Below are 25,264 nucleotides of genomic sequence, written 5' to 3' on the forward strand. Positions count from 1 at the left end.
CATGAAATATGGATATAGGGGTTATGGCCGAATATAGAGTATGTTGATAAGATGTGATGAAGTGATTTTATTTAGTATTTTGATTGTTGTAGTTATGGATTCCATGATGAAAATGAAGGTTGGATGAATTGAAATGAAGTTGTAATCGTTGAGAAATTATTGGAGGAATTAATGTGATTCTAATATGATTTCTTGTAATTATGATGATAATGTTGTTAGTGTGTGAATTATTGGTATAGTTCATGAATTGAAGGAAGGAAATGTGTTGTTATTGTTCTTGTTGAATTTGGAAGGTTTCGGGTGAAGTGGTATGTTGATTGGGTTGTTTTGAATATCATGTGAATTGTTTAAAGTATTCTTGAATCATGTTAGAATAATTTTGGATTAATACTTGAAGGTGGGATCATTGGTGCTAGCTCGACTATATGTGATTGAATTGAATATAAATGAAATGCCGTTGAATTGTGTGACAAGGATTGTTAATGTTAGAGTGTATTTTGGATTGATGGTTGATGTTGTTAGTATGATTGTTGGTATTGTTGTTGATAATTTGGCCAAGTTGAATTCTCGGATTGTTGTTGATAAATTGGCCGAGTTAGATTCTCGGGGATGGTGTATTTACAGGGGAAATGCTGCCGAAATTTCGGCAGATCATAAGTGGATTTATTTGAAAGACTAAGACAAGTGTGTGTGACGATGAGTTTAATAATTGTGTAAATCTTCTTGAATGTAGATAGCGAGCTTGGATAAATAAGCGTAGCTAATAGGACGTGGAACAGGCATGTAAGGCTTACCCTTTCTTTCTTTTGGCATGATCTTTGTGAAACGAATAGACAATGTATATGTATGATTTCAAAGAAATTCCTATTCTTAGAACCACTAGGATGGCTAATATTCTTGACTTCCATAAGCTGTTTCATATGGTTTTGATGCGTATCTATGATGTCTGAAGTTCTGTTTGATATGTTTCCGAATGGCATTCGAGAGACAATTGATATGACTAATGTCTTGATTTTCAAATAATAGTACGTTTGATTATTCCATGGAGTCTTTGATATATTTTGATACGTACATATGGTTCCAAAAGCTCTATTTGATTTGATCCATAACGATATTCGGAAGGTGCCTAACATGATTGTTGCTTTGATTTTCCAAAAATGGCTTCTGAAACGTTCGTAGAAGGTTCTGCACTAAAACGTCCATAACTTTTTCATGCTAACTCGGATTGACCCGAAACGTGTTTATGATCCTCAAGTGTCAATTTGCGCACCTATCTATCGAGTCTTGATTTATATGCATATAGTTTCTCACTACTTTGCTCGTGCACGCCTCAAATATGTCTTTCACCGAGTCCCGGGCCGGGTATGTTATCGTGCGCACTCCACTGCATTGTTCACCGGGTCCCTCATTAGAGGGCTGGGTACGGTATATGTATATGATGACATGATGAGTTGATGATGTGTTATGGCGGCCAGGAGGGCATATGATGATTTGATTCACCGAGTCCCTCACTAGAGGGTCGGGTACGGTATTTATATATGTATATGCATGATGATATGATAGCATGCTGATATGATGACATGACTTTATTCACCGAGTCCCTCACTAGAGGGCCGGGTACGGTATATATATATATATGATATATGATGTTGACATGCAAGACTCTACTCACCGAGTCCCTCACTAGAGGGCCGGGTACGGTATATATATATGTATATGTATAAGCATGCATGATGATATGAAAGTAAGATAATATGATTTTATCCAACGAGTCCCATAACGGGCCGGGTACGGTGTGTGATAAAGATATGCATGATTTATGTTTTAAAGGCAAGAGTTTTGGTATTCTGGACATTGTACAGGTTTCTGCACTCCTTATATCAGTTATGATCCTTTTACTGTGATTCCTGCCTTACATGCTCAGTACATATTCCGTACTGACCCCCTTTCTTCGGGGGCTGCGTTTCATGCCACGCAGGTACACCCAGATGAGTAAAGGACATTGCTAGAAGATGCTTCAGCTGGATTGACGAGCTCCACTTCCTTTCGGAGTGTTGCCGAGTTAGAGTACATATGTTATGATTTCTGATTAATGTTAGAGAATTTGCAGACAGAGTTGTGGGTATAGAATGTCAGTCTTGTGAGCGGCTCCGTCAGCCGATGTGTCATTTTGCTTTATGTTATAAATTTCATATGATTACAGATTTCACTTGATCTGAGCATGATGAAAAGGATGTTTCTGGAAGTCTTTGCTATGTATTTCATTTTTGTTTGATTCAAGGAGTCCAAAAGATTATGTATGTAATAAGAGTCAGCGGGTTCGCTCGGCTCCAAATATGGGGTCGGGTGCCCATCACACCCTAGTAAGATCGGGGTGTGACAGCAACCACCAAGGCAAGAAGAAGCTGAACGACCACCTATAATGGTTCAAGAAGGTCGTGGTAATGGACAATAAGGATGGCAAATTCCTATTCCCAAGTTTGAGTTCCCATTGTTTGGAGGCAAGGAAAAGCTTTGGGTGCGCAGATGTTAGAATAGCTGATAGAACTAACATCACAACAGAATCTGTAGCTATATTGGATGGAGTTGAGTTCTGTATTAAAAATGATCTGGTGCCTGTAATGATTGAATCAGATTCTCTGTCCATGATAAACATTATTCAAGTAATATGGGAGATTCCATGGAAGATCAGTATGGAAGTTAATAAGATCAAATTCTGGAGGAACAAGGGACAAGTGTAGTTTACTCATATCCTTAGGGAAGGCAATGCACTTGCTGATTTTTTAGCTAACCTGGTTTTTAATTTTGCAGGTATAGTTTATTTTCATTCATTTGCTGAGTTGCCAACAGGTGCAAAGAAGATTCTCAATACTGATAAGATGATGATGCCTAGTTTCAAAAGCAAGATCTACAGAAATAGAGAACCAGACTGATCATATGCATCTGATCTCTATATACATGCCAACAAGTGATGACACAAGATTCAGTTACACAAGGAAGTAAAGGTTCATGATAACAAAGGTTATCCTTGTTAGTGTGTGGTATTAACAGAAATGTTCATCCTACTAACAGGATCTCCTTAGTTACCTAATCTAGCTACAAACATTCAACATGACCTCAGGTGTAAGATTGATCAGAGACATTGGACAACAAAGGACAGTAACCATGAGGAGCTTCATACCACACTTCTTGTTGAAAGATTTTCAGTGAGATTAGATACCATAGCACCTGGTGAGAGCTTGAGGTGACTGATAATGGCATCAATCCAAAGAAAGAGTGTTCTTGTTTGTAGTTTTTTCATTGTTACACTTGGCTGTTCAAACAAGGCTTAGACTTTACTTTCATCTCCTAGGATAGAGTAGTATAGCTTTTTTCATCTTTCTTTCATTTCATTTCATTTTCATTTCTTTTTGTTCTGTAAATATCTTTGTGTATTTTAATAAAATCCAACAGCATCAGGCTGATTGGATTTGCATAAAAAAAAGTTAGAAGTTTTTCAAGGTTTTTCACATTAGTGAGGAGCAAAGGGTGGAGATAGCAGCTGCACATTTAATAGATACAGCTGAAACCTGGTACCAGTCCAACTACTTGAAGAAGGAATAGATAGATGGGAGGTGCTTAGAGAGGAGATTTGTGTCAGGTTCAGCAATGAACCTTCATAAGATGTGGTTGAAAGCTTTAACGGGATAAGACAAATTGGAACAGTTGATGACTTCTTAGAGAAATTTGAGGTGTTGAAAGCTAGGATGCTGATTCGAAATCCTGCTCTCAATGAAGCTGATTTTCCCTCCAGTTTCATTGGATTTTTGAAAGATGAAATTAAAGCCACAATTAAGTTGCTCAAGCGTCAAAGCTTGAAGGCAGCTATAGAACAGGCTAGAATGCAGGAAAAGGCCCTGGAGCCTATAGATAAGAGGAATAAAACACAATCCAAATCTGGGTAGGCATCAGGGAGTCAGGCAATCACTAAGTTGAATCCAACAGTGACTGTTGGGAAGAATAATAACAACAGACCAACAACCTATAGAGTTAGCCAAGAAGTCGATGACTACAGAAGAGCAAATCACTTATGCTATATATGTGGAGAGAAATATGCCCCAGGACATCAATGTAAGTTCAGACAATTGAAATGTATTGTGGGTCAGACTGGTGAAACAATTGGTGAACAGGATGAACTGCAGGAAATACAAGAAGAAAATGCAGAATTGGTGTCAAATGCAGAGGAAGGATCTGAAATGCAGGAAGCTATTTGTCTCGATGCACTATCAGGTAATAATCAAGGAGTAAACACTATACTACTCAAGGTCAAGACTAAGAATAGGACCCTCACTACCAGAAAATGGGTCTATGGCAACACAAACAAAATCGTTGCACTAGACACGAAAACCGTTGCCATAGATCTATCGGGACGCATTATCATCGGTGACATCTGATTGCGTGCCAATAGCTCTATAGCAACGGTTAACATAACCGTTGCTATAGTTTCTCTATTGCGACGGTTAACATAATCGTTGCTATAGTTTCTCTATAGCAACGGTTAATTGGTCTATCTGCAGCAACATTATTTTGGTTAACTGGAACCGTTAACAACCGTCCCCATAGACCTTTATGCAACGACTGCTAAGGGTATGGCAATGCTTAATTAAGGTTAATAAAAATTTATGCAACAGTTTTTATTGGATTAGAGACAATCAATAAGTATCTACGGGAACAGTTTTCGGACATATAGGAACGGTTCACATGGCCTATTGCAACGGTTGGTACATTTATTTGGGAGTTGCTGCAACGGGTTTGGTAGACTATTGCAACGGTAAAAATTAAAATTACAACCCTGGTCAATAAATTATGATATACAATGCCCTTTATATAATCACAAAATGGAACTTTTCATAATCCAAATAGGCTGCAAGCTAGTAATATCCATAAAAGCAAAATGTTAAAACCCAAATATGCATAATTAAGTTTAATTACATGCATTTCAAGAGAGTTTGCGTAAGTTTTAAATTGTTTGATAGCAAAAGATCATTCCTAAAACATCTAGCAAAAGATCTAAATTGTTTGATAGCAAAAGATCTAAATTGTTTGATAGCAAAAGATCATTCCTAAAACATCTAGAAAAAGATCATTCCTAAAACATGTAGCAAAAGATCATTCCCAAAAGATCTAGCAACAGAGCAGCGACTCAGAAGTCTTCACTCCGATCATCACCTTCCATTTCTTCATTTTCAACACCTACAAAAGAGGATAAATAATGTCGTTACCCTTCAAGCGTGCACACTCAATACACAGATAATAACTTATTAAAACTCGTATTTTCTTTTTGAGAAACATTCAAATCTGTACACATCAACTTTCAACAATGGAAAGCATGTTAAAGAAGAATCCAAAAAAATGTGACACAATTTCTGATCTCTTCTGATCAGAAAGTAGAAACAAGATGAATCTGATCTCATGATATTTAGATAGGTGAGTATCACTTTGCGTCTTTTCAAAATCCACCCCAAAACGAATATATAATTAGAGAAGAGAAAGATCAGAAGCAGGTGCAATTTGCTGGTGAGACTAGCACTAAAGTGCTAGCCTTGGATGCTGTTGATGAGAAAGAATCAAGGGGTAACATGTAGGAAATCATGGTAAACAAGGTGGTTGCAGGTGAATATGTAGCTGCTGAAGATGTTAACTTGTATGCAGCTACTGAAGCTTCTAACTTGATCCAAACTGCACATGATGCAGTACAAACAAATAAGAGAGAAAGGAGTTTGGAGGATGGTGCTAATTAAAGTGCTGCATAATGCTATGGTGCAGACTGAGGATCAAATGAGTCCAAGTACTGTTGTTCGCAAGCAGGTACAGAGTTCACAAAAGAAGCTGCAATCAGTTGCGGAGAATATATAAGGGCAGTACTAAACATATTGCTGGTGAAACCGGTACTATAGGGCAAGTCTTGGGTACTGATCGATGTTCACAAACAACAGCAAGTCTATGCTACTATGAGTGCTGCAGTTGCTCCATCTCATTTGAGGGTGCTGAGGTAAAAGTATTTTAACAATCAAGATTGGTAAGTCCATCGATCAATACAGCATGTACCAGTAGAAGGTTTGATAGCACGAGAATAAAACGACAACGAAAAATTACAAAACTTATTTCGTTGTTATATACTCCATATAAATAAAGTTGATGAGAAAAAAAAAACTACTAGGAATGCAAGCAGCAAACAAGACACTGGAAAATAATGTGACTCCAAGGGATAATACTCATAAGCAGCACCAGTTTATAGCATAAAAATCTGCAGCTCACAACAGCAGTACAGTGCACTAGCAGATACCAGATCGAATAGTTTGAAATGGGGAAAAAGCACTTGAAAGTTATGAACATTTGACCTCAAGTGCTAGTGTACACAAGCCTAGCAAAAATGATCCTAAGTCTGCTGGAAATAAGCAGAATCAACTGGTAAATGCTCAGGTAAAAAACTATTTCGTAAAAAACTGGTAAACAAGACTTCATCTAATATGTAAAAAACTAAGTTGCAGTAAAAAATTCTCAAGGACATTTGCAAGTAGCAATAACAGGAGAGGAAAGAAGTAGAATTGAGATATGGATGAGGAGTCGACTGCGCAGAACTTCTTTAATACTGTTAGCGAGGGTGATATATCAGCTAGGACAGGTGCAAAGTGGAAAATTCAGAAATAAAAGTGATAGAAGGAAGGGGAGTTGGGATGGAAATTAAAGGTGACTGAAGAAGCAAATAGTTGCAGTTCTCAAAGCAGCTCACTGAAAACAACTACTGAATTTTGACAAATCAGTTCCACATGTAATTTTTAGCTCACAACCAATAACAAGAGAATTTTTTTCCAGCTCACTGTTCTTTCCAACCAATCTAGATAGATCAAGAACTAGCAAGCAAACACCAGCATTACATATTTCGTTCATTCCTTACAAACAACCAACCAGTATAAGATTTCATCAATGCTTAGGCAAGAAAAAAAATCAACAGAGAGATTAAGAAAATTATCAAATAGATCACATGTACGAATCAAGATTACTCAGTTGCTTGAGACTGAGAACAAGAAGAAAAGAAATGTCTTGAACAGAGAGAACAGTGGAAGAAGAAGAAGAATTACTGACCTTGGTTGTTACTACTAGCAGCTTCTCCTCGCGAACGAAAATTGAATCTTAGCATGCTAGGATCAAGTACTAAGTCTAGGTTTAGACGCTGAAGTTGTGCGATGACGTTCATTGTAATACCTTGTTCCATCACCTCCGTTTGTGCCTCGAATTTTTCCTGCATTTTTTGCATCCTTGCTTCCATCTCCTCCATTTTTTGCTTCATCAGTTCATCAGTACCATTTAAAGAGGGTCCAGAATCTCCCGATTTCCCTTTCAAGACAGTTTTGGTAACCCCACGCCCATACAATCTTACGTGGCCCGGATGATCAGGTCCCATAACTGCGGCAAATGCATCAACTGATTGACTTCCATCTTCGCTTTCTTGAGTTTCTATTCTTTCCATTTCAGCCTACAAATCAGATTCAAAAGTAGAGAGTTCAAGTATATCAAACTGATCCAACATTTAAGAACAAACAAATGATCTCAATAAACTTTATATTAGAAAGTTTCGTACTGTTTTCCTAATCGTATCTTCATATGAGTCCTTGTATACTTGACCAGGTTTCCTCTTTCCTGTAGCCACAAAGATGGCCTTATTCGTCACAGCATCGGGACCTTCCTTCTGTTTTTCCTAGTTAAATGAAAGTTGGCATAAAAATCATTCTAAGTAAAGTCTGCAGATTTATAGTAAATGAACAATAAAAGAAAACGCCAAACCTCGCGAATTACAGCAAAGCTTTTTTTGCCAACAGTATGCGGATACCTCAACTTTTTGCGATTCTCTGTGTTAGTGTTGGACATTTTCTGCAATAAATTAGTTAGTGAGATAATAGGAACCAAAAATATAAGCAATGAAGAGAATAAATCAGATGTAAATAAGGCACTAGTTTCAAGAAAAGAAAGTTACGTTGTCCTTAATTTATTTATTACCTGAGATTTTTCAGAGTTCCAGTATACAAGGAGATCCATAAAATGAGATTGTGGAACATATCCGGGCCTATTTTCCATTCGAAGTTGGTCATTGGCATAGGGTATATAGTGTTTTTTCTTCAACCAATTCTTATACTTTCTCCAAGCAGATTGAATTGCTTTTAAAGCCCATGCTTGTGCAGTATCAGGAATGTTATATTTTTCCTACAACTTGGTGCTGTTAGGTTAATGCGAAAGATACTTAAAAATATCAACAAAAAATAGAAACATTGAGAACTTCAAACCTTGGTATATTTCCACATATCTTTATGTGTTTTCAGTTTCCTCCAATTTGATACGTTAACAGGACAAAAGGTCGAATTCCTTGCCAATGTTCCAAGGAAGCTACCTAACTCTGCTACGATCGCTTGAGTAGGACCAACAGGTTGGTATTGCTTATTTAGCACGATCAATTTACGCTCACTTCGTCCATGTACATTTTGCATTTGTGTTATACCTCTTTTTTTTTTTCCATGGAAGGACCTACAATAATCACAACACAGAGATTACCAAATTACTAATTAATGTTAGTAGAATCTATGACAATCTGTAGATTCTTACCTTGTTCCTCAGATTCTTGATTTGCTTCTTGGGGTGTAGAATCTTGTGATGTTTGTTGCACTTGCTCCTATACTGCTTGTGTTGTAGAAGGGGTAGGATGTAGTGACTCTTGCTGCACTTGTTCTAGTACTGTTTGTGCTGCAGAAGCGGTTGAATGCCTTGGTACTTGTTGTACTTGTTCTACAAGAGAGGTAGAATGAATTGGCACTTGCTGCACTTGAGTTAGCACTTGTGATCTTAACCTTGGAAGCTGTTTTTCCCTATTTGAGCAATCAGCTGCTTCAACATTTCTTTTTGTTCCCCTCAACGACATTTGGTTTGCCAACGAGGCAAGTGATCCAGCTGGAAGGAACTTTGAGCCTTTTTCTCTTTTGTTTTTTCTTAAAGCCCGATCTTCTTCATTCATGACTATTCAGAACTCTGTAAAGTTCAGAAAATTAAAATAAAAGGAAAGGTTAGCATAGGCATTAGTAGAAACAAAATAAAAGATGACCAACACTAAAATTACAAACCTTTTAAATTTTGTATCAGGACCTTCAGACCTTTTTCATATAACTTAAATCTCATCCTAAGATACATTTTGTTAAATATACAAATCTATTCATAAATTCAGTAAATTAAAGAAGATAAATGAAAGATGATTAAAAAGAGAGAACAAGAATAATCATAAATAGTTTTCTAAAAGGGCATTTATCATTCATTGATAAAAAATAAAATTAAAATTAAAACAACAAGTGCTTAATTAAAGTTTGTTCAAGATTTTCACTTTAATCATCCTCTTCCATCCAATCCCAATCAGTATCATCAATGTCATCCTCCTCTTCTGATGATTCTCTAATTGTTTCTTCTAAATCTTGTGCATGAATTGACACGTCAACAACATCAACAGGCATGCCTTCTCTTGACATGCCATTGTCAACATCAGGTAATCTACTTAAGGAACCAATGTCATCATTAGGTTCCCTCCAAAATGTGTCTCTCATATTGGGACAATTCTCTTCCTCTAAATCATACAAATCTATCGGGACTTTATTCCTTGCATAGTAAACCTCTTTTTCAGCTGGATCCTCCACATAAAAAACCTGATGAACTTGCGATGCTAACGCATAAGGGTCATTTGTACTGCATAATCTATTGAAGTATACCCGAGTTAAACCATATTCATCTACTTCATTATGAAACCAATCACATCTAAACAATACGACACTAAAATGACCATAATAATCAATCTCAATGATATCTTGAATAACTCCATAATAGATAACCTCTCCATCAATGGGATTTTGGTCCCTAGCACTAGCAAAACTATCAGTTGTTGCTGATAAAGTCACTCCGCTATTTTGAGTCTCGTGGGGTGCATCTCGGGTTTTCGTATGAAATCGGTATCCATTAATAAAATATGCAGTATATCTTTTAGCCACCGAATTAGGCCTTTGAGCTAGCCCTCATAAATAATCTGGCACTTCAACATTTTCAACTTTCTTTTCAAACCAGTTACTGAATTCCCGACTATGATTACTTGCTCTTACCCAGGCATTTGATCTAGCATGATTACCCATCAAATTCTTATGCTCCCTGCAATTATGAAAATTAAAAATTAAATTACTAGGCCTTTATAAATGAAGTTAAAATGCAAATAATGAAGTTTAAATGTAAATATTTGTTATATAATTTATCTTACTCAATTAACTTCTCCACTTGTTCATCTCCAGTATTGAACAGAGCATACCGATATGCTTCATCTTTGGATTGTGAATCCATAAGAAAAGTGTTTCTCTTTTTTCTTCTCTCTTCCTATTGGATGACCTATGTTAGGGAATATAGGTGACAAATTTTGAAGGCACTCGTCATCCTCAGTTTGGTACCTACTAAATCTTGTTTTCACGCCATTGTGTAGGTATCTCGAACAAAAAGTCAAGCACTCTTCAGCCAGGAACCCCTTTGCTATTGATGCTTCTGCACAAGATCGATTGCGAACGAACCTCTTCAACTTACATAGGTGCCTCTCAATGGAATACATCCAAGGAAGATGGGCCGGACCTCCAAACTTAATTTCATTCACTAAATGAATAGGAAAATGTAGCATTATATCAAAAAATGTTGGATGAAAAATCTTTTCCAGGTCATATTATTTCAACAATTTCAGAATGCATTTTTTCAAGATCTCTTGGCCTTATAACCTTACTACATATGGCTCTAAAGAAATTTCCCAACCTAATCAAGGTCAGCGAAACATTCTTGGGCAAAGCTTTTCTAACAGCAACTTGGAGAAGGTAATGCATTATAAAATGAGCATCATGGCTCTTGTACCCTGATATTTTCATCTCCTTCACTTGCACACGATGTGATATATTCGAAGCATACCCTTTTGGTAATTTGGCATTTTTCATGACTGTGCAAAACAACCGTTTCTGTTCTGGCTTCATGAAGAAACAAGCTCGAGCCAAACTTAAACTACCATTATCATCTTCTATTGGTTGTAGCTCCGTCCGTATCCCCATTTCTTGTAAGTCATAGCGAGAATTTACATGATCCTTTGACTTTCCATCTATATCCAATAAAGTCCCAAGCAAACTATCACATATATTCTTCTCTATGTGCATCACATCAAGATTGTGCCTCAATTTATTATGTGCCCAATATGGCAATTAAAAAAAATGGACCTTTTTTTCCAGGGACCCTTATTATCCCGAGGCCTTTTTTTTTGCCCTTTCCATACACATTGTTGAATTCACGCAGCTCTTCAAATACCTCTACACCCGACAAAGGAGTTAGTGCAGGTCTATGCTCCTCCTGACCATTAAATGATTTCTTATCTTTTTTTAATGGATGATCGCGAGGAAAAAATCTCCTATGACCCATGTAACACATCTTACGACTATGCTTGAGATATTGAGAGCATGTGTCATAATTACAAGTGGGGCATGCCAGTTTCCCTTTGGTGCTCCATCTAGAAACCATTGCTAATGCTGGAAAATCACTAACTGTCCACAATAAGGCTGCATGCATTCAGTGTTTGGTTGGTTTCAGCATTATAAGTTTCTATCCCAGCTTCCCATAATTCCTTTAATTCTACAATTAATGGTTGAAGGTACACATCTATATCATTTCCCAGAGATGAAGGACCCGGAATGATCATTGACAACATGATATATTTCGACTTCATGCAAATCCACGGTGATAAATTATAGTTCATTAACATAACAGGCCACGTGCTATGAGAAATACTCATGGTTCAAAATGGGTTGAAACCATCAGTTGAAAGACACAACCTGACATTACGAGGATCTCTAGAAAAGTCAGGGTGCACAGAGTCAAAATCCTTCCAAGCTTCTCCATCAGTAGGATGTCTTATATTCCAGTCATTGGGTCGTTCATTAGCATGCCACCTCATTGCAACAGATGTTTCAGGACACATAAACATCCTTTGAAGCCTAGGCTTTAAGGGAAAGTACCTTAAAACCTTTGCAGGGATTTTAGATTTGGCATTAGTCAAGGCATTACCAACACTCTTTCATCTAGAAGACCGACAAACGGAGAAATTTTCTGCTTTCTCATTGTCTTTCCAAAATAGCATGCAATCATTAGGGCATGCATGTATTTTTTCATAATGTAGACCCAAATCTTTTATCATGTTTCTAGCCTTGTTGAATGACTCTGGTAGCTGGGCAAAGGGAAATGCCTCCTTCAGCAATGCTAAAATGTCTGAAAATGCTACATTACTCAACCCATGCAAGGTTTTAAGCATGTATAACCGAATGGTGAAACTCAATTTAGTGAAAGTTTCACACCCCGAATATAACTCTTGTTTCCCTTCCTCCAATAATTTAAAAAAATTCTTTGCATCTTCAGATAGTCCCTCTATCCCTACTTTTTCATGTGCCGACTCACCCTCCACATTTCTAAATGTATCATGAAGCAGTCCATCAATGTCGTCACGCAAGTTAGAATCTTCATCATCATTGATTGGATCAGGTGCATTTCTCGAGTAAAACCCTTCTCCATGGAAAACCCATTTGGTGTAATTATCAACAAACCCCTCAACAACCAAGTGTTCTTCCACGACATTTCTATAATTCCAGTAGCGATTAACACATTTTTTGCAAGGGAATAATATTTCATCTCCTTGAGAAGCTCGTTCAAATGCCTTATCAAGAAAATTGTTCACTCCACGACTATACTCCTCCGTCCATCTTAGGCAATTCGTCCAACTTTTATCTCCATTGTCCATTAAAATCCTATATAAGATAAGAAAACACAAAATTTAGAAGTCCTGATAGCCAAGAAATAGAAGAAGAGCAACATCTTAAGATAATTGTTACGGACCTTCAACTACTAACCACAAAACTCTTACTCATTCAATAGAATTGCATCTCAAAAGGAAAAGGAGACTCTATTTTAATTTGAAGCAAAAGATAAGAAATCCTTGACTAAAAGAGTATACACAGAGGACCCAAAACAGACAGTTACCATCATACTTTGCAGGCTGAAATTTTGAACTATTAGTTTCAATCCATTCGACATAAATAGCTTGTTCAAAAAAATTTCACAATGGGGATGCCAAAACAAGCCTCTTGGATGATTAGGAAGATTATTAATATGAGGAAACACTAGCAGGTACTGAATCAGAATAACAGTTTCATACAAAGAGGGGTCTTTCACATAAGTAGTTCTTACAAGATCTTGAGAGGTGTTGTACCCAATGTCCCCTAAAGGAAGTTGATCTGCCAGAATGTAGCTGAACCTAAACATGTATTTATGTTATGGCTTTGTCTTCACAATACACTTAGAACCAAAGACATTTTACTTACATGGGGAATGATTGTGGATGCTATGTGTGTATTCTGCCAAGCTGTGCCAGAAACTAAAGCACATCTATTTTTTTGGTTGTAAGTATACTTACAAAATCTGGAGAAGCATGTTGGAGTGGCAAAAGTGGCCAGGAGAATCACAAGATTAGGATACAATGTGGAAATGGGGTAATGTAGCAAGCTAGGGGCAAACATCCTAGAGGGATTATCTTGAAGGCTAGTTTTGCAGCAGTAGTACATGGTATTTGGATTGAAAGGAACTTGAGGATTTTTAGCACAAAGCTACACCAGAGAATCAACTGCTTCACCAACTGAAGCTTGCTATTTGTACTAGAGTTAGAGCTAGTAGTAGGCTGTTCGAATACATTAGTAATCTGTAGGTTCATTTGTATTGTTTGGTTTTTTCCTAGGTGTTGTTGTTTCTAGGTGTAGAGAAAGTAACTGAGAAGGGATTGAGGTGGCTAAGCTCACCCCTGGTATGTCATTCTCACTTTGGTGATTTAATAAAGTCCTCTTTAATTGCCAAAAAAAGAAATTCTTTATTTTTTTCACCATACACTTGCATACTTTTGCTAATATGTAAATGTGGATTACTATAAGTAAATTTCTGTTTTTTAATTAACATACACTATAAGAATCTCAGAACCAAGTAACAAACCCCAAGGCTAAGCGAGAAGACAGTTACAATAAATTAAACTTCCAATGGTTCTAAAGTATTAGTATTCTTTCAAATCAATAAGCAATAAAGAAGCTTCATTAATAACCATCACTTAGATGGAACTGCACATCAGTACAATGAAGTTCCTAAAACAACATTGGAATATATATACACACACACACTATATCAGCTGACAGAAGCAACAACACCCCTAAAGTCATGTGAAGACTATGTACAAAAAATGGAAACAGATACTGCAAAACAGATAGCAAAGAATGCTGATGTATATGGAAATATAGTTGGAATATATATACAAACACACACTATATCAGCTGACTAAGGCAACAACACCCCTAAAGTCGTGTGAAGACTATGTACAAAAAATGGAAACAGATACTGCAAAACAGATAGCAAAGAAGGCTGGGGTATACGGAAATATAGTTGGAATATATATACACACACACACTATATCAGCTGACAGAAGCAACAACACCCCTAAAGTCGTGTGAAGACTATGTACAAAAAATGGAAACAGATACTGCAAAACAGATAGCAAAGAATGCTGGTGTATATGGAAATATAGTTGTAGAGAAGGTAGCTTTGAATCTTGTGTCATTTTTGTACAGTTTGCTTCAGCCAATAAAGTTAATAGACTCAAAATACAAATAAATTATCTGGCAGTTAACTTGAATTTTCCAGTGCATATTTTGTCAGTTGATAACATGAAATATGGATATAATGCTACAGAAAACAAAGAGAGGAGAGAGAGAGAGAGTACAAAATCGATTATGAGGAAGGCGCTACAGTCAAGAATCCACTATTGAGAATTCCAAAATAGCAAAACAAAGAGCATACAAAATAAATCCAGAAAACAAATGAGAGAGAGAGAGAGAGAGTACCTGGAGAGAAGTAGACGCAATCAGCCGAGCTAAATGTCAAGTTTATTGGAAACAGACCCAGGCGACCTCAATCGATGAACTCAAACAAACTCTACGGAAAGTTTGGCAAAAAATCAATCAAACAATTCTATGAAAGGTGTAATCTTTTAATTTCTAGGTAAATCTCATTAAGAATATAAAACTAACAACTTAAAAAGTGAGAAGAAGAACCGTCGTGAACCGCCGATGCGTAATCTTTGCTATTTTCTGCTCATTCCGAATCCAAATGGAAATTAAGTGGGAATAACAAGTATAAATGCTTTCTACAATTGAAACAACACTAAAAATTTGAATCATTCCATGGATAAAACATTAATCCTAACACAATGTTTAAAGCATTTACAAGTTTCTAGTGATTCATACATAGAAACAACAAGAGAAGCATCTCTATCGAGATAGCTTAACTAACAACGTACCATCTTATACATCTGCAAAAATCTCTGAATTACAATTTAGCTCTAAACGCCATTAAGAAAAACATACATACACGCACGTGCCTATATGTGCCTATCTATTTGAGAAAATAAGACAACCGCAAACCTCAAACAACAAGCAAAAGAAATCATATGCATTCTAAGACCATTTCGCAAATACTTGACTCTACCAAACTCCAAAAAGAAAACACCCAGTACGAGAGAAACACTCAGTACCTCCCAACCGATTGAAGCTCCAAATTCTGGATTCTCCCCACGATCGAGTTACCTAGCATCAAAGGAAAAATTCAGCAAACAAGCCACAATCTTGAAAGAAAAATAGAACTGGAAAACCACAAAAAAAAAAACATATACCTACATCTAATAAAAAGAAATCTCCCAAGACTAACAAAAAAAGCAAAACAATAAAACAATAAGAGGCAAAATTGTTGCAAATATGAAACACTTGGATTATGATATAAAATTGAACCTGAAAAATTGATACTTGGATTCCAACCAAAAAACCTCACTTAAAATAAGGCATTAAGCTCCATTTAGTCAAACAAAACTCAAAAATTTAAATAAGAAGGAAGATTCAGGTAAAAATGGAAACATGCAAAGAACCCATGACCATAAAATTAGATTTTGACAAACAATTCATGACCATGAAATCCAAAGAGAAAACCCCCACTAAGAATCAACCATAAATCTCCATTCTAACCAAGAAAATAACCAAAACCAAAGAGCAATAATTTCATGTAAAAACGGAAAAATTCAGAGAAATGTAAATCGAAAAAAACCCAACACAATAACCGCAAATCACCATTTTCATCAAACACCCACCAAAAGAACAGAGGCAAAATTCGACCAGAATATGTATAATTATAAGCATATTGTGTTTAACACCCATCAAAGATAAAAAAAAAATTGCATTTTTGTAGAGAAAAAATCAGCTGGGTTCAACAAAAAATTGCATTTTGTCCAGTTGTTCTTCACGTATGTAATGAGAGAAAATTTACCTCTCTTCCACTACTGGTGAGAGAGGTAAAGAACTGAGATATTAAAAACTGGGTTTCGTTTGCTAAGCTTGGATGATGGGGAAATGGAAAAAAATTAAACCTATTAATTTTAATATTAGAAAGGTGAAAGCTACGAGGATAAAAATATTGGCGGGTGTATCAAAATTTTGGGGGGGGGGGGGGGGGGGGGGGAAATAATTAAGGAGGGAATTATATAACCGTTCCAATAGAAAATTTCCCAAAAATAATGTTGGAATAAACGTCTCTACTGTAACGGTTAGAAAATCCGTCCCAATACCTAAACCTATGGCAACGGTTCTTACACAATAGCTACGGTTTTGTAGCCAAAGTGTACTTATAGTACCCAAAATCTATTGCAACGGATATGACCATTGCCATAAAATATTTATAGCAACAGTTTTACAATCGTTACAATAGATTCCATTGCCATAGGCCCATTTTCTGGTAGTGCCTCACAGTGATGATTGACTCTGGTAGTACTCATAGTTTTATTAATGATCAAACTGTTAAAGAGACTGGATTCAAACATACTTATACACCTCCTATAGTAGCATATGGGAATTACATGTATTGCACTTCCCATTGTCAAGGTATTACTTGGATCATGCAAGGGAAAACATTTCAAGAAGATCTAGGAATCATTAACTTAGGCGGGTGTGACATAGATTTGGGAAATAACTGGATGAAGAAATATAATCTAGTTAAATTTAATCATGAAAAATAGTGTGCCACCATTGGGAGGAAAAGGTCAAAAGTGGTCTTGAAGGGTATCTCTGGAGAGGGTAAGCTAAGCTTGATCACTAGCAGTTCCATGGGAAAGCTATTAAAGAAAGGCCAAGGTATATTGGCTCATCTTTTCATGGTGAGCACTACTGCTAGTGATAAACAGGAAGAAATGGATGGAACACTCTTGGTTTTGTTACAAAAGTATGAAACCATTTTTGCTGAACCTAAGTCACTACTACCAACCAGGATACTAGATCATGTCATTCCATTGAAGCCAGGAGCACAACCTATAAGTTTAGGACCATATAGATACAACCACTATCAAAAAGAGGAAATGGAAAAGCAAGTTAAGGAAATGTTGGGTACTGGAATCATCCAGCATAGTCAATCCCTATTTTCTTCTCCTGCACTCTTGGTGAAGAAAAAGGATAGGACATGGAGATTCTGTGTGGATTGTAGAGGGTTAAATGAAGTTACTGTGAAGGACAAATACCCCATTCCCATTGTAGATGATTTGTTGGATGAACTTCATGGTGCAACAGTATTTTCAAATATAGATTTGAGAGCTGGTTACCTTTATATTAGAATGAGGCCAGAGGATGTGTATAAAACAGCATTCAGGATTCTCATGGGTTACTATGAGTTCAAGGTAATTACCTATGGGCTTACCAATGCTCCAGCAACCTTTCAAGCATTGATGAATCAAATTTTCCAACCACTACTCAGGAGGTTTGTTTTAGTATTTTTTGATGATATTCTCATATATAATCAAACTATGGTTGAACACTTGAAACACTTGGAGGAAGTGTTTGACATATTACAAGAACAACAATTACTGGCTAAAAGGTCTAATTGCTCTTGGGCAGTCACATGTTGAATATTTGGGGCATGTAATCAATGCACAAGGAGTTGCCACAGATCCTAGCAAGGTTAAGGCTATGATTGATTGGCCCACTCCCAAGACTCTTAAAGATCTTAGAGGATTTTTGGGGCTCACTGGTTATTACAGGAAGTATGTAGCTGGTTATGGAATCATATGCAATCCTTTGACAGCTTTACTAATACAGGATACATTTAACTAGAATGGTTCTGCTAATATTGCATTTGAACAACTTAAGAAAGCCATGTCCGCAACACTAGTATTGGCTTTGACGGATTACTCTCAAGCCTTTATTGTAGAGACTGATGCTAGACAAACTAGTATTAGAGCAGTGTGCTCATGCAACAAGAAAGGCCTATTGCTTATTTTAGCAAATTTCTTGCTCGTAGGAATTGGGGCAAGTCCATTTATGAAAAGGAGTACTTAGCATTACTGAGTGCCATTGATAAATGTAGGCATTACCTTCAATATAGATACTTCATTGTTAATACTGATCATCACAGTCTTAAGTATTTACTTGAGCAAAAGGTGACAACTGCTATTCAACAAAAGGGACTGACCAAGCTTTTGGGACTTGATTATGAAGTGTAGTCTAAAAAAGGAAATGAGAATAAAGTTGCAGGTGCTCTCTTAAGGAAGTTTGAAGACACCACTGTAGGCACTTCTCAGAGTGCTACTGTCATGGCCATTAGCACTACAATACCTAGATGGATGATAGATATACAAACCAGTTATGAGGGTGATCCAATGATCACTGAGCTACCGGCTCAAGTAACTGTAAATCAACAAGGCCCAAGTTTCTACAGTTACACCTCAAGGGTACTCAGAAGGAAGGGAAAGATCTTAGTTGGAGGAACAGGTAATTTAAGGCAACAATTGCTTCAAACATTTCATGACTCATCTGTTGGGGGCCATTCAGGACAACAAGGTACCTTGAAAAGATTATCTCAGGTTTTCTATTGGCTTAGAATGAAGGAACTGGTAAATGAGTATGTGGCCACTTGTGAACTCTGTCAAAGGAACAAAGAGGAGAATGTTCAATATCCCGGTCTTCTCCAGCCTCTACCTATTCCAGACCAGGCTTGGAGGCATATTAGCATGGATTTTATAGAAGGACTTCCCAAATCAAGAGGCAAGGATGTCATCTTTGTGGTGGTGGATAGAATGACCAAGTTTGCCCATTTTATGGCCTTGTCACATCCCTTTACAGCACTCCAGGTGGCTAAGAAGTTCATGAAAAGGGTGTACTCTCTCCATGGAAGTTCATGAAAAGGGTGCGCCTCTCTATGGATTTCCTGAGTCCATTGTATCTGATAGAGACAAGGTTTTTATGAGTAACTTTTGGCAAGAGTTCTTCAAGCTAGTGGGAGCTCAACTTAAGTACAGTACTGCTTACCATCCTCAAACCGATGGCCAAGCCGAGAGGGTCAATAGATGTGTAGAAACCTATTTAAGGTGCATGACTTCAAGCAGACCAATTCAGTGGAAACAATGGTTGCCCTTAGCTGAGTGGTGGTATAATACAGACTACCACTACAGCCTTCAGTGTACCCCTTTTGAGGCTCTTTATGGGTGAACTCCACCTCATATATCATTAGGACCAATGTTGGAGTCTATAGTTCCTGCTACTGAAGACTTGTTTATGCAAAGACAACAACTACAACAACTTCTTAAAGATCATTTGGTGCAGGTTCAAGATAGAATGAAAATGTATGTAGATCAGAATTGAATTGAAAGGGTATTTGCAGTTGGCGACAAGGTGTTCCTTAAGCTTCAGCCTTATAGACAGTCATCACTGGTTCTGAGGAGGAACTTGAAATTAAGTTCAAAATATAATGGTCCTTATATAGTGTTGGAGAAGGTTGGGCCAGTAGCCTACAAATTAGAATTACCCCCATCATCTCATATTCATCATGTCTTTCATGTCTCCTTACTCAAAAGAAAATTGGGCAACAGAGTACTTGTCTAGAAAGATTTGCCAATTACTAATGCTGATGGTCAATTCTTGGTCAGTCCATTAGCTATTCTGCAAAGACAGATGGTTAAGAATGGGAATATAGCTGCTGGGAAAGTGCTTGTGCAATGGACAAATCTTCCACCTGAGGATGCAACTTAAGAGAACTACACTGATCTGCTAAATAAGTTTCCTGATTTTAGAGATAATCCTTGAGGTCAAGGATTGTTTGAAGCTACCGGGAATGTCATGAGCTCAATAAATTAGTTGAAAGTGGAATAAGAAATAACGAATGAAGTTAAAACACGTGGTAACACACATGGATGCTCTAGATTAATTCAACATTAATGAAGATGAAGGGCCTAGATTTGTTGAGTTGTTGCTATAACAAACTCACAGATTAGAGCATAGGATAACTGAATTTTGGTATCTTTCTCTCCTTTCTCTCCCTTCTTCCTCTTTCCTCACTCTTTCTTCTATTCTCTTCTCTTCTTCTCTTTCCTCACTCTACTATCTCTTTCTTTTCCAGGTATCATTACTTGGAGCTTATCTAGATTCGGAATTAAGATCTGTTAATTTTGCAATTTCATTTCTATGTTTCTTTGGTGTAATTTGAATTTCCTGTTGTTAGTTGAATATATCAAAAATTGTCCCAAAAAAATTGTGTTATTTCTTTGAGACTATTAAATAAATATTATGAATGAATGCTTATAAAGTCCTATACTGATTATGGATTACTGGGTTTGAATGTTATTTCAAGTATGTTAATGTGTTGTCTTCTTGTTTGGGTTTGTTCATTTAATACTCAGCAATGAGAGTTAGGATTTGACTAGCATGACAAAAAAAATGTTAAGAACAAGTACTGTATCAATACGGATGTGCTAATCACGTTTTCTTAGAATTAATATGATTAGAGAAACATTTTTCAAAATCCACATATCATGGAGTATTATATTAGCTTGCCTTCTTAAAGAAACTAAAAGAGATGATAAAAGTTAACCAAGTTGGTTTCCAAAAGGAACTTCTATCATTTTCCAGTTGCTTTAATATAATTAAGTTGTTTTACTGATGTCAATATTTCATTGCCTTTTCATACTATAGTTTTGGATAGTTAGGATGTGTAGGATTATTATCTTGTTTGGGCATTTACTTTATATGGCTTCGTATTGATTCTTTTTATGTCGGATATTAAATGGGGCGGAGTTTTATTTCGGCTAGGATAAGACAAAGTTTTCGGCCAAGACAATTATGTAAGGCCCAGTTTAATTTCAATTGTGAGATGAGCGAGATGGGATGAAAATCATTTTAAACCCCGTTGTCAAGTATAAAAGAAAAGAGCAGAAAAATCAACTGTAAGGGAGCGAGATGGGTTGCGAGCACGTTTCAAAACCCGTTGTCAAAGAGAGAAAAATGACTAAAATTATAAAATAAAGCGTCTCAGATTTAAGAGACGAATAATCCTTATAACGGTAGACTCTTTGGGCGTGTCTTAAATTGTGTTGACCATGTGGATAGACCCGTTCCTTGGTTAAATGCATATAATTAAAGAAAAGTCATGTGGACCATCCCGCTCGTTGACCCTCTAATAATAATTGTGTTGACCATGTGGACAGACCCGTTCCTTGGTTAAATGCATATAATTAAAGAAAAGTCATGTGGGTCATCCCGCTCCTTGACCTTCTAATAATAATTGTGTTGACCATGTGGACAGACCAGTTCCTTGGTTAAATGCATATAATTAAAGAAATGTCATGTGGGCCATCCCGCTCCTTGACCCTCTAATAATAATTGTGTTGACCTTGGGGACAGACCCGTTCCTTGGTTAAATGCATATAATTAAAGAAAAGTCATGTGCGCCATCCCGCTCGTTGACACTTTAATAATATATAATTAATGAAAGACCTTGTGTGCATACACGCCCCTAAGTTTAAACAATTAAAACACTTTTTATCCAAGAATTAATTATAACCAAGTATAAGTTTTTAAAAGAGACCGTGCTAGAAACACAGGACTCGGGCAATGCCTAATACTTTCTCCCTGGTCAATAGAATTCCTTACCCAGTCTTTTATTTTCGCAGACAAAAAATAAAGAGTCATTTCCTTTTGATTAGGGATTCAATAAGGTGACTTGAAACACCAAAACTCAATTCCAAGTGACGATTCTGTAAATAAATAATCCCTTTTCAAAATCATCACTTCAATTGAACAAAACCTTTAAATAATAAAAACCTGCGCGTTCTTCGCACGGGGCCCAAAAAGGGGTGTGACAAATAGTACCCTGATCCTTTGTACCTACAACTTTAGTCACCGTAGACTAGCAAACCTCGACATCATCATCTTTATCTTCGATCTCATCAGTATTTTGAAGATATTTTGAGACGGACATTGTCTGACAACTCTCTTCAGAGTCGAGCTTGTCAGTGGAAACAAGGTTTGTAAAGGAGGACACAAATTTCTTTGTGGTTTATGAGTGTGAGGCTTAGGGAGACTAGAAATCAATGGCCTTATTGGTGTGACAAAAGAGTTTTGGTCTATGAGGATTGGGTCTTTTGGGGATAATTCTTACAGTGTTGAGTCTAGTGGCGCTGGGTTTTTGGATGGTGAGAAGGTGGGATTCATTTTAAGTTCAAACGGAGATAAGGCATTATGTTGAGACATAAGTGGCTTGGAAGCAAGAAGACACAAAGAAGGAATAATGTATAATTTTGGATTCTTATTGTCTTGAGTAGAAAGAGAGAGAGAGAGAGAGAGAGAGAGAGAGAGAGAGAGAGAGAGAGAGAGAGAGAGAGAGAGAGAGAGAGAGAGAGTGAAGCAGAGTACTTTAGGAATTTTAGGAAAGAGAGCGATAAAAGTGATTGAGGGAAGGAACAGATGGTGATTGGTTGTGGGAAGAGGGTGTCAGGTTGGAGCGTGAAGTTTTGAGATTTAGGCGAGAAGGGAATTAATGACATGGCACTTTAAGTTATTTAAAAAGCATATAAGTACTGAAGAGACTACTAATCTAAGTCACAGGAACCAGGTTCCTTGACAATTTTGAAAAAGCAGGCAAAAACTCTGAGAAACGTAATGTCACCTATACTTATGTTGTCCTAGAAATGCCATGTGTGTATACCTATCACAGTATAAAAGTGAGTTAGATGCCGCCAAAAAACACCTTCAGCATTGTACCTGACCTCTTCTCATAGGCAATCAAATAGGGGACTAGAATAGAAGCAACTAGTTGAGCTTGATCAAGCCCAACTGCAGACTATTTCTTTCAAAGTGCTCTCTTCTTAGTGCCTTGGTAAAGATATCTGCAACCTGATCCTCTATCTTGCAAAACTTCATATAGATCAACCCCTTTTCGACATTATCCCTTAGGAAATGGTACCTAACATCAATGTGCTTGGTTATTTTATGTTGCACTAGATTTTTCGCCATGTTGAGTGCACTTGTATTATCACACAATCAGTAAGCACACCAAAGTCCTCAAGCTGTTGTTTGATCCAGCAAAGTTGAGCACAACAAGAGGTAGCTACAACATATTCTGCTTCAGCAGTAGAAAGAGCCACTGAGTTTTGTTTCTTTGTAGCCCATGAGATTAGGCATGACTCTAGAAAATGTGTCATTCCAGATGTGCTTTTTCTATCCACAAGATATCCAGCATAATCAACATTATCATATCCAACCAAGTCAAAGTTATCTCCTAAAGGATAGAAGAGGACCAGGTCCGTGGTCCCTTTGAGATAGCTCAGAATTCTTTTTGCAGCCTTCAAATGAGATTCCTTTGGGCATGATTGGAACCTAGCACACAATCCAACACTAAAGACAATGTCTGGACTGCTGGTAATTAGGTTAAGTAAGGATCCAATGATACCCCTATACATGGTTTCATTGACAGGAGAACCAGGTTCATCCATGCCTGGCCGAGTAGCAGTGGCTATGGGTGTATCAATAGGCTTGGCATTTTCCATATCAAAATCTTTTAATCAGCTCCTTGATGTATTTTTATTGACTGATCGTGGTTCCTTTTAAGGTTTTCTTTACTTGCAATCCTAGAAAGAAATTCAGCTCCCCCATAATGCTCATTTCAACTTCACTTCCCATGAGTTTGGCAAATTCTTCACAAAGAGAGTCATTTGTAGCACCAAAAATGATGCCATCAAAATAAACTTGCAAAATCAACAAATTTCTTCCTCTTTTCTTCAAGAATAAGGTGTTCTCAATTTTTCCTCTTGTAAAGCCATTTTCAAGAAGAAATTTTGACAATCTTTCATACCATGCCCGAGGAGCTTGCTTTAACCCATATTGAGCCTTGTCCAACTTGAACACATAGTGAGGATGCTCATCACTTTCAAAGCTAGGATGTTTCTTCACAAAGACTTCCTCCTTCAGGTATCCATAAAGGAAGGCAATTTTAACATCCATCTGGAACAGTTTGAATTCCATTGAGATGCAAAGGCAATAAGGATCCTGATTTCTTGCATTCTATCAACAGGAGAAAACGTCTCATCATAGTCTATTCCTTCTTCTTAATTGTAGCCTTGAATTACCAGCCTTGCCTTGTTCCTTGTAGTGTTTCCAAATTCATCGAGTTTGTTTCGGAATACCTACCTAGTCCCAATTACTGTTCTGTCTGAAGGCCTAGGGACCAGGTGCCACACTTTGTTTCTCTCAAATTAATGGTGCTCTTTATAGCAGCTATTTAGTCCGCATCTTTCAATGCTTCCTTGATATCCTTAGGTTCAATTTGAGATAGGAAGGCTGAGAAGACAAACATATTTCTTACCATAGACCTAGTTTGAATACCAAAGTCTAAGGGAGTTATCACATTGTGGAGAGGATGGGACACCTTGTGCTTCCAATTGGATATTTGAACCTCAAGATTCGAGGGACCAGGTTCCTCTATAATTGATTCATTATTGACATCAGTAGGAGCATGACCTTCATGTCTTTGTTCAACCTCAGGAATACCTGATACCGCATCAACTACCCGATCTTTAGCTTCGAGAGAAGTAAAGGGGGGACTAGGTTCCTCAATCCCTTCTGGAGATTCTACTGCAACTTCTTTATCACTTTGTTTAATCTGACTAATCAATTCAGGCATTCCATTTGAGATTTTGATGGATTCATCAGGGGTTTTTGTGAACTCACCATCTTCAGCTTTAACAATGTGTGCCTCTTTGCTACTCAAGTTGTTTGATTCATCAAAGATCATGTGCACATTC

The 25,264-nt window shown here is 37.1% G+C and overlaps 2 protein-coding genes across 2 annotated transcripts; both read right to left on the bottom strand.

Annotated features, from left to right (window-relative positions):
• Positions 1 to 5,044: 5,044 nt before the first annotated feature.
• Positions 5,045 to 7,908, bottom strand: LOC132644053 (uncharacterized). The gene is made up of 4 exons (XM_060360600.1): positions 7,825 to 7,908; positions 7,622 to 7,738; positions 7,126 to 7,516; positions 5,045 to 5,232 (listed from the first exon to the last, which is right to left on the bottom strand). Exons 1-4 carry the CDS (start codon positions 7,906 to 7,908, stop codon positions 5,183 to 5,185), a joined length of 642 nt encoding a protein of 213 aa, XP_060216583.1. The 3' UTR covers positions 5,045 to 5,182.
• A 15,553-nt stretch (positions 7,909 to 23,461) lies between these two features.
• Positions 23,462 to 24,010, bottom strand: LOC132644054 (secreted RxLR effector protein 161-like). Its single transcript, XM_060360601.1, has one exon. It carries the CDS (start codon positions 24,008 to 24,010, stop codon positions 23,462 to 23,464), a length of 549 nt encoding a protein of 182 aa, XP_060216584.1.
• Positions 24,011 to 25,264: the final 1,254 nt, after the last annotated feature.

The sequence above is a fragment of the Lycium barbarum genome, chromosome 6 (assembly GCF_019175385.1).
Source record: "Lycium barbarum isolate Lr01 chromosome 6, ASM1917538v2, whole genome shotgun sequence".
NCBI lineage: Eukaryota > Viridiplantae > Streptophyta > Magnoliopsida > Solanales > Solanaceae > Lycium > Lycium barbarum.